Source organism: Coffea arabica, chromosome 2c (assembly GCF_036785885.1).
Source record: "Coffea arabica cultivar ET-39 chromosome 2c, Coffea Arabica ET-39 HiFi, whole genome shotgun sequence".
NCBI lineage: Eukaryota > Viridiplantae > Streptophyta > Magnoliopsida > Gentianales > Rubiaceae > Coffea > Coffea arabica.
In genome coordinates this window covers 57,685,866-57,696,304 of record NC_092312.1, presented here as the reverse complement: position 1 = coordinate 57,696,304, position 10,439 = coordinate 57,685,866, and the positions used below count along the sequence as shown (strand labels likewise).

The 10,439-nt window shown below is 36.8% G+C and overlaps 1 protein-coding gene across 1 annotated transcript; it reads left to right on the top strand.

The window, feature by feature from the left end:
* Positions 1-9,079: 9,079 nt before the first annotated feature.
* On the top strand, positions 9,080-9,787 carry LOC113724426 ((+)-larreatricin hydroxylase, chloroplastic-like). Its single transcript, XM_027247330.1, has one exon. The coding sequence runs from the start codon at positions 9,080-9,082 to the stop codon at positions 9,785-9,787; it is 708 nt and encodes a 235-aa protein (XP_027103131.1).
* The last annotated feature ends 652 nt before the right edge of the window (positions 9,788-10,439 follow it).

Below are 10,439 nucleotides of genomic sequence, written 5' to 3'. Positions count from 1 at the left end.
GGGGGGCGTGAACCACGCATTTGGTATTCATTTTCCTGTCTAGGTTTGATGTCTTGAAGAGTTGAAGTTTTTATTTATAGGCAATAGCTTTGGGGTCATTGGTTAGTTGAAGTGTTCAGTGTTGTTAAGGGGTGTTGAGCAACGGTTTTAATTGGATTTGGTTCGAAGTCTTGTATGAAATTTGTTGTCAAAAGCTTGTATACAATTGCAGAAAGCTTCATCAGCTAGCTGCCGAAAGTTTTTCTTGTTGCAGAAATGTTTCGTAGCATTTGCATGAAATTTGCATAAAAATCTTCCAAGCATTGCATTTCAGCCCCTTAGCTTTTGGATAATGCTACTTTTGCCCAAATAATTGAATAATTTAATCAATTGTATCCCCTTAACATGTCTTTTTTCTGTAATTGTTGGACAGATTTTAGTGGGATTTTAGGATAAAATTTGAAACTATAATAAATTTTGATGAATTTATAGTTTTGATTTCAATTTTCCTTAAAATTCTTAGCTAGTTTTGTTATTTAATTATAATAAATGGGTTTTCATTCATTTTGTGAAGTTTAGCATTTGATTTTGATATGTTTCATCTTAAGTCATTAATTTTAATTTCTTTTTTTTCTAGACCCCTAGTATTTTAATAATAATAAATTGATCTCTCGAACTTCTTTAATTCTTTCAAATGGGTCCTTGTTTGTTTCAATTTGATGAATATGGGTTGTTTAGTTCATTTGAATGTTTTGAGTGATTCAATTTGGTTTTTATTTTCATTTCATGTGATTATTTATTAATTAAAGTGATACCTTGACCTTTTCTTGGTTTTTGGAGGGTAAATAAGTAATTTCACTTCATTAGGGCACCAATTCGAGGGAGATACACTCTACCCCTTATTATGATTTTTAATTGACCCTATGTGCCCCTATGTGACTTTATGTGCTTAACTGCATGCCTTTTGAATGTTTTCATTTCATTTATTTATTTAGTCGCTTTATTTGTTTTAATTTTGTATATTTATTTTAGGTCAGTTTTAATTATTTGGAAGGCATTTAAATGCCAAGTTGTAATAGTTAGGTTATTATGTTGTTTTATTTTATTTTTCCCCTTAGATTGTAGTAGGTCCCCCTAATGTAATAGTTAGGTTCCTATTGCTTTTATTTGCCTTGTATGCCGTGCATGCTTGTGTGTTACGTGTTATTCGTTTTCCTAGGGTCTTGCATCTAGATATCTTGCTTATGTGTTATGTGTTTTATGTGATTTATGTATTTATTTACTTTATTATATTTTACATGATTTATTTGATTATAATAAATTGTGACATCACCACACTAGTCCAACGCTAGTTGTGGCCTCTTTCCCGATTCCACACTAGTCCAACGCTAGTTGTGGATCTTTGTTCCGATTTTTCACTAGTCCAACGCTAGTGAGGATTCATAGATGTGGACTAGTCCAATGCTAGACCCTTACGGACCATCCACGCGTTAGAATATGTTTGTGTGACAATCACTACACTTTCATGCATATTTGCTACTTTTTAGGATTTTTATCATTTTTGCATGACATTTCTCATGTATACACATCCCTTATCCCATATTTCCCTCTATATAACCCCATGTGTGGCACATGACATTAGACTTATATTTCATATAAGAAAAATTAGAGATAGGCTAGTACACTTGCTTGCTTAGATTAGGAAATACCAATCGAATATGGGATATGGACGAGTTTGGTTTTCTAACCTTAGCACCCTCGTATTCCCTTTATAAAAGGAAAAATTGAAGTAACGAATCTTAGTTTCCCGCACCCGTTATGATGCATCCTTTAGGTCATGTATATTTGTATATTTATATATTATTATTTTCTTTTCTTTTCTTAGAGTCCCATATTTTTGCATATTCGTGACCTCTTAAAAAAGTCACTCTTGGGCATCACAATTAATGTGATTGGTACCAATTAAGTTTTGAAGAGATATTCTGACCCCCCGATACCCTCCTAGGTCTGGGTTTTGCATCCATATAGTAACTTCCAAATGTGATAAATTTTTAGGTTAAAATAAGAAAATCTTTGACTAAATCATGCAACTAGCCTTGGTTAGATTGAAGGGGTGCCTTGGATTTTTATCCTTGCCTTCCTTTTTTTCAAATGTAACTCCTGAACACTTTTCTTTGATTTGCGTAGATTTGAAGTCGTTTAAAAAGGGTTTTCTCTATTTTTTTCTTTAAAAATTCATTTTTAGGTAATTTGGTACATCTTAACTCAATACCAAGTGGGGACTCCTATTTTATTAAAAAAAATCCTTTTTAAACTATTATTTTGGATCAAAATCGTCGCAATTTTAAGTCCCATTTAGACCCATATTTCTTTACTTTATTCTCTAATAAATAAAAATTCATTTTTACTCAAAAATTAATCAAAATTCCCTTTTCATTGAATAAACTTGTTAATTTTATTTTTCATTTAAAATGGGGCGCGATAGTTTGGCGACTCCATTGGGGATTTTGAAAGTCCGAGTATTTGATTTAGTCAATCTTTTTCTTTTTCTAACCTTCTTATATATCACATTTGGAGGTTTTAGATTACATTCTTCTTTTTATTTTTCTTTTCTTAGCCTTTTTCCTCTTTTTTTTAGGGTTCTTGCATTTTCACGCACGCGTAATCACCCCCCGTGCACCACGTATGTGATGAATGGATGGTTTATTTATTTATTTGCTTTTTACTTGTATCGTGCTTGCATCCTGGGGGGCGTAGCTACCTTAGAACCATCGACCGCATTTGTTGGTATTATATTCCCTCCCCTCAAAAGAAAAGCACTCCATAAGTGCATGCATTACTTTTTACCCTATTTTTTTCTTTTTCGTGGCCATTTCCCACACTTCCCCGTAGGATTAGGATCGATTTCCTTAAGTTGGTGGATGGTATGCTCTACACCCATAGCGATGCCTAAGGGATCACTCGAGCCACCGACCAGAGGCCCTGGTGTAGACACCAAAATTTTAGTGTAATTTCGTTTACTATTTATTTTTTTTGTTTTATTTTGTCGTGTTAGTTTTATTCACTTTTTAGTTTTTAGTTTTTTATTTAATTATTTTTATTTTTAAGTTTTTAGCATAGAATTTCTCCAAAAAAAAAAGAAAGAAAGAAAAAGCATTCAAAAAATATGATTTAGTTGTTTGTGATTTAAATTCAATGTTTTCTGGAAGAAAAATATGAATGAAGAAAAATGAAAAATGAAAATCGCAACTTTGTTGTTTCTAGTTTGTTTATTTTTGTCCGATGTTACTTAAATTGTTGTTTTTTTTTTACTTAATTTTATTATCAATTTTGTTAATTTACTTAAAAAAAATTTTTACATGCCCATCGGAGGGCCCTAGGATGCCCAACAAACCTCCACTCTCATCCTCACCCTTCAGGTGAGGGTTTGAGAGTATGCGTTTGGTATAAATAGAACAGAAACGCAGCTTTTAGAGGGAGAGTGACGGCTGGGGGGGTTGAGAGAATAGAGTGTTTGGCGGCTGATTAAGAAAAAGGGAAGCGGTTTTAGCAGAGTACTGGAAGGTTTAGCGGGCGGCTGGAGTTTGAGAGAGAATCAGAGGAGGGAGGTTTTCTTAACGGCAAAAGAAAGAAACCAAGAGGATAAGATGAGCGGCTAGGTTTTGAGGGGAAGGGACGGCTAAAAAAAAAAAAAATCTGGAGAGGAAAAAGCTGTCGACCAAAAAGGGAGGGAAGACGGAATCTGGTGTTGTTTCCTTGGCGAGCCAAGAATCTATTGAAGCTGCTGACCCTCGTGAGAAGTTGTGATACCATCTTCAGTCGCGAATCTCCATCGAAAGGGAAGAGAGAAAAGTTCAGAAATCTCTCTGCTGAAATTTGAGCCAAGCGAAAGGGGCGCCTGGTTTCACTCCAGAAAATCCACGCAGTGCATCGATTCCTCAGGTTTCTTTGTCTCGGTAAGTTAATTATTAGAACTATTTTTCGGATTTTGTTCTAAGCCCATGACTGAAGGTTGTTTACTTTTTGCTATTCATGAATCTGGGAGGAAGTTTAAGCCAGGAATCTGATGTTTTCTGATATTGTTCGTTTGGGTTATTAAAAGGGAAAGAGCAGTGCATATTTTGACCAGATTTAGATTCCGTCAGTCGCATACTAATGTTGCCTTTCGTTGCTTTCATTTCCTTTCCTCCCGTCCGTGGGTTTGTTTGAAAAGTTGTGTCCTTCAAATGAAGATTATGGAACTTTGTTAATGTTTTGGTGATATTTGCTAAGAGTTTTAGGAAAGATCTTGACTTAACTTGTTGGCTGTCTTGTTTTACGGTACAAAGGGCGTGTCAAAGTCTTGCATGAATCTTGCTGGCCGAAAGTTTCATGGGTTTGCAAGGACCGTGGAATGAAAATTGCAGCAAGAAACATAGGAATGATGTTGAGCTTGCTAGTTTTCCCATCTCCCCTTGATTTGCATGTCTAGGCTAATGTTTTATGATGGTTTTGGAATCTAATGTAAGCTCCCTGAATAGCTAATGAAGTTGTAAAATCATAGAGAAATGAGCAGAGTTGTTGCTACACTTTTGTTTTGCTGTTATATAACTCTTGCCGCCCTTTGTGTTGTTAGCGGTCACCAATTCAGATTTTTCTGATTTGATCTTGCAATGAAAGTGTGTCATTTGGCTTGGTTGATGATTGGGGGAATGTCTTATGATCATTTGATTCAAAAGTTGATGTTTTGTTGGTAATGTTTTGGTAATAAAGCACAGCAGGTTGCAGAGAGTAGCAATGAAAAGTGTAGAAGATGCCCAGCTTTGCTTTTTCTTTATTTGGGATCCTTTGACAGATTTACTGCTTTAACCCTGCAACCAGATATAGTATTTGGTTTAATTTATGAGTGAGACTTGCAACGTTTGTTTTTTACCCAAGCCAAAATTCTGATATTTGGCCTGTGTTGATGAAATGATAAGAGAGTTATAGCAGTTTTTGTTCTTCCTTTTCTGCATTTTTTCCAAAATTTTCATATGATATCTTTCCAAGTTTCTGGTCATTTGGATTGTGATCATCATGTAGTTTTGTTGCTTAGTTTAAAGTTGTGATGTTGAGATGAAGAATATCTAATCAAAGCTGTGCATTTGAATCAAAAATCTGGCCTCCATGATGAAAATGGAAAGAAAAGCCGTGGCTGGAAAATTGCTGCAAGTGTCATCCTTTCTTTTGCTGCATTTCTATCCAATCATTTTGGTTTAGAGTGCTTGTTAACTACATGGGTTAAGAGCTAGTATTTGAGTTGGGAGGGTAAAATCGATAGGCTTTATTTGCATGAGTATACTTCAGCTGAAGGAGAAATATTGTAGAGAGAATGGTGGCTGGAATTTGCAGAATGCATGAGCTTCTTTGTGTCTTTTTGCATGAGTTTCCTTCTGTGTTTTGCTTGTTTAGATGTTAAAGTTCTATACTCGGCTGTTTAGTTTAGAGTTTTGATGTTTGGTGGGTAAAGTTTAGATCAAAATTGTGCATGTGGATTGAAATTTGCGTTTGGAAGTTGAAATTGCAGCAAGCATTCCTTTCTGTTGCCTTCCTCGTAGCATTTGTATGAAACTCTTTCAATAATTTCACTTTGACCCCTTGGCTTCCAACCAATGCTGCTATGGCCCAATCATATTCTAATTTCTTGCAAGTAGGTCCTAGAATAATTGTGTTTTGAACCATTACTTTACCTTATTCTTACTCTTGGACCTTTGAAGTTCCTCAAATGTTTTAATTAGGTTTGAGTACTTGATTAATGTTTGCAATTGGGTCCTTGGTAGTTCTCTATTTTAGACGTTGGATCAATAATCTTGCTTTCTTGGAAATGATGCATTATTTGGTTTCATTTGAGTCGCAATTAGGGAAGAATTTGGTGGTTTGTTAGTACCCCTTTTGAAATTTCTAAGGTGTTCTGAGTTTCCTTTTTGCCTTTTATTCTACTTATCTTTAAAGTGGTGCATTAATCCCTTGCTTTGATGGTTTTAGCCCAAGTTATCTCTTTCTTTGGTGACTCTAGCCCAAGTTAAGTCTTGTTCACTTTACTAACATCACAAACGGGGAGGTATAACTTCTTTTATCCTTTTTTGTCTCTCCTCTATGTGATCCAACGTGCTAAGTGAGAATTGCATGTCTACTTTGCTTTCCTTGTCTTCCTTAATTCCTTTCATTTATTTCATTTACTTTGGCTTTTATTAAGTTATTCTTTTATGGGGTATGTGTACACCTCTTGGCTTGTAATAGATAGGGCTTGGAGAGCATTTTTATTCATTTTTTCCTTTCCTCATTTGTTTTAGTTAGCCAATGTAATAGGTTCATTAGCTTGGTTGCTTGTTTTGTTGCTACGTGTTAATTTGTTTTATTAGGCTCTTGCATTTAATCGAGCATGTTAAGTGTTATGTGCTACGTGTTTATAGGTGATTGGCATGTCTACTTGTTTTCTATAATCATAGATGAATATGATGGATGAATGCACGTCACCACACTAGTCCAACGCTAGTTGTGGCTCATTGTCCCGTTTTCCACTAGTCCAACGCTGGTAGGAATTCATAGATATGGGCTAGTCCAACGCTAGACCCTTAGGGATCTCTCTCGTTAGTACATACTTGCATGTCTCACTACATTTCATGCATTTTTCTTAGTTTTTTTAGCATTTGGCATGCCCCTCCAGCCCCTTCCCTTTCATTTTAGGTTTTTGCATCGTCATACTAGTTATAGGGTACATTTGCTTGAGAGTCCCCTTTCGGTAAGGGAAACGAGCGAGTGTGGCTACAAAATAACCTTAGCACGCTAGTCCTTCCTTCTAATCAAAGGGAAAATTAAAGTCATGAAGTTAGGAGTCATTCCCGTACCCGACTTGATGCATTCCTCTAGGTTCATACACTCTCATTTTTATCATATCACTTCCTCACTTTCTCCACATTCTCTCACTACTTATATATATATTTTTTTCAATCCACATGCCATGTTTGCACATTCTTTTCTTTCCCTATCACTTATTTATTTTCTACCTCACAAAATTGCACCCAGTTGCACTTATATGCATTTACTACTATTATACCATATTTTCATCCACTTGCACACAAACACCTTTATTTTTTCAATTGGCACACATGCACTTTTCTTACATTTGCACACTTGCACTTACATTTGTATTTTTATTTTATTTTATTTTGCATTCTTTTTACATTTTCACACTTGCACTCATATTTGGGTCTTCATTTGCATTACCCGTGACCTCTATGAGAGTTTTTCTTATTGGCCATCACAACTCATGTGGTTGGGACCAAAAAGCCTCATAAGAGATATTTTAGATTTAGGATTGCATTTTTTTCATATCCATTAGTCACATCCAACATACAACACATATTTTGGATAGAAGAAATAGGAAAAGTGGGGCTAAATCACGCAACTAGCTTTGGCTAGGGTAAGGGAGTGCCTTAGGCTTTGCCTTTGCCTTCTCCCTTATCAAATGTGACCCCCGATCCCTTTCTTTGGTTATGTAGACCTAAAAATTCTTTAAAAAGGGTTTGTTTACTTTTCTTTTCCAAAAAATCACTTTTTGGGTGACTTGGTACACCCTAACTCTATACCAAGTGGCGACTCCTTTTCTACCTAAAACCCTTTGTTTGGCCAAACCGTCGCATTTCACAATCCCACGGCCTTTTTATTTTCACTTTCACACACGTTCACATACATATCCCACACACTACTTTCACACCTCAAAAAAGTGGGGCGCGACACCTGGGATTGATGACCCTTCGCCTTTTGGTCTGAAGGATTGGGAACCTGAAGTCTCATCGAGTCTAGATGCATTAGTAAGCCAAACCTCATGCATTCATATTAGAAATACCTTAGGATAGAGTCAACCTTACCCAACTAGGAACATTAGGCATGTATGAAGGGATTCCACCCCTCTTTTCTTATTTTTCCTATTGCTTTTTGAATCATTTAATTGCTATAACGTGTTATGTATTAAACTAACATTTCCTTGTTTTCTTGCCTTTTGCATCCACAAACACTAGAAAATAAGAGTTCTGGCATGATACTCTTTTAGAACCAACCCTCTTAGATAGGTTATTGCACGTTTAAATTCCAATAAATTGCATTTGTAGGTTGATAAGTGCACATCATTTTAAGCCCACCCTGGCATATAAAGGGTTTCTTAGGTCATGTTTCATTCCAAATTATGTATTTAATTACTTTGATAAATTGGCATCATGCATAAACCTTAGAGGAAATGTCACTTAGGGAATCCCGTGTTAAGAATAAGCTATCTTGTGTCTCGGATACATAATCCAATAAAATTTGTATGTTTATATTTCTTGTAACATCCAAAGAGGTAGTGCACAAGGTAAAGTAGGATCTGATCTTTCCCATGATAATCGAGCAACTTTTGCACATTGGAATATGGGCATCTAACAATCATCTTTTGGCTGGCAAAGTCTACACAAGAATGCCGACTCACACGGTCAGCCATGACTACGTCAAAAGATATTCATCTACCATTGCAAAAATGAAAAACCTTTCTCTAAGCGATCAGCGTAATTTTTACCAACAAGCAAACGTCCATTGCGTGTATTGTGACGAAGGGTACTCTCAATCAGGCTTTCCAGACAAAAAATTGGACGTTCATAACTCATGGCTATTTTTTCCGTGGCACAGATGGTTCCTTTATTTCTTTGAAAGAATTTGTAAAAACTTGCTCGATGATGACACATTTACTTTGCCATTTTGGCAATGGGACGATTCTTCAGGCATGCAAATTCCACCCATGTTTAACGACAGCAAATTTTCCTTATACGATTGCTTGCGCAACCCAAAACACTTGCCTCCTAAAGTGGTGGATTTAGCTTACAATTACAAAGGCACCGATTCGGGCATCGACTCCAAGACTCAAATCCAGTACAATTGTTGCACAATGTACACTCAAATGATCACTCACTCGTCCACGGCTCCATTTTTCTTCGGATAGCCACTGTTGGGGGGTGGTGATCTCGATCCAGGAGCTGGTTCCATAGAAACTGAACCCCACAATAATGTGCACGATTGGGTTGGCGACCTTTTCCAGCCTAACAACGAGGACATGGGCGTCTTATATGCAGCCGACCGAGACCTTATATTCTATGTTCACCATGCCAACGTTGATAGAATGTGGTACATTTATGACAATGTTTTGAAACGCAAAAATATTGAAGACCCAGATTGGTTAAGGTTAAATTCCTCTTTTATTTTCTTGAACGAGACGACGAGACCCATTAGAGTGACGGTTAAAGATTCCACAAATCTGGCCAAGCTTGGATATACCTATCCTGACTTGCCACTTTCTTGGTTAGATTGTAAGCCAAAAGCGGATAGAAAGGGCCTGAACCTGACAAAGGTGTCCGTACCTAAGGCTAGTGAAGTGCTGCCAATAAAATTAGAGAAACCCATTAGCTTCGTGGTTGAGCAGCCTAAGAAGTCAAGGGGTGGACAAGAGAAAGCAGAGGCAGAAGAGGTGCTGAAGATTAAGGGAATCGAATTTGATAAAGGAGAAACTGTGGTGTTCGATGTGTTTGTGAACGAAGACCATACGAGTAAGTGTAATCCGTGCAAGGCTAAGTCTCTAGGAAGCTTCCACATCTTGGCCCATGGACATGGCAAGAAATCTACCACTTCCCGTAGTTTTACGATTTCAGGGGTGTTGGAGGAATTGGAAGCTGATGATTTTGACAGCATTTTGGTCACTTTGGTCCCCAGAAGAGGTGTTGTGACCATAGGTGGTATCGAAATTACCTTTGTTCCTAAACCTTAAATGCATTAATAGCATTGCAAATACTACGTGTACAATGTTGTGTGTTTGTGTAATATAGTAATCAATCGTAAGTACTACAAACTTTGAGAAGATGTTTTACTAAATAATTTCAACAACGATAACTGGTGTCCTCGTAAACTTTTCAATAGACCTTTACGATTGGCTTTCAATCGGGCTTCTAAATTCATCATTCCAAACTCTATCAAGGTCTAGGTTAAAGTTAGGCAATTCCCCTTTCTTCACTTGTTCCACCCACTTTTGCACCATTGGATCTTTCACTTGGCCCTCTTTGATCCGATCCAACAGAGCCGACTTCACCTCAATATTTCCAAAAATCACCTTCTTCGGTTCCAGACGAGGTTTCCATTCACATACATCTTCTAACAAGCTCCACTCTCCCACCATGGAACTCGCTAATTAAGCCTTTCGACTTAAAGCATCTGCTACAACGTTGGCCTTTCCAGGATGGTAGTTAATTGTACAATCATAATCTTCTAAGAACTCTATCCACTGACGTTGTCTTAGATTTAGCTCCTTCTGTGAAAACAGATACTTAAGGCTCTTATGATCCGTATAGATCTCGAAAGTTACACCATAGAGATAATGTCGCCATTTCTTCAAAGCAAACACAACAGTTGCAAGATCCAAGTCA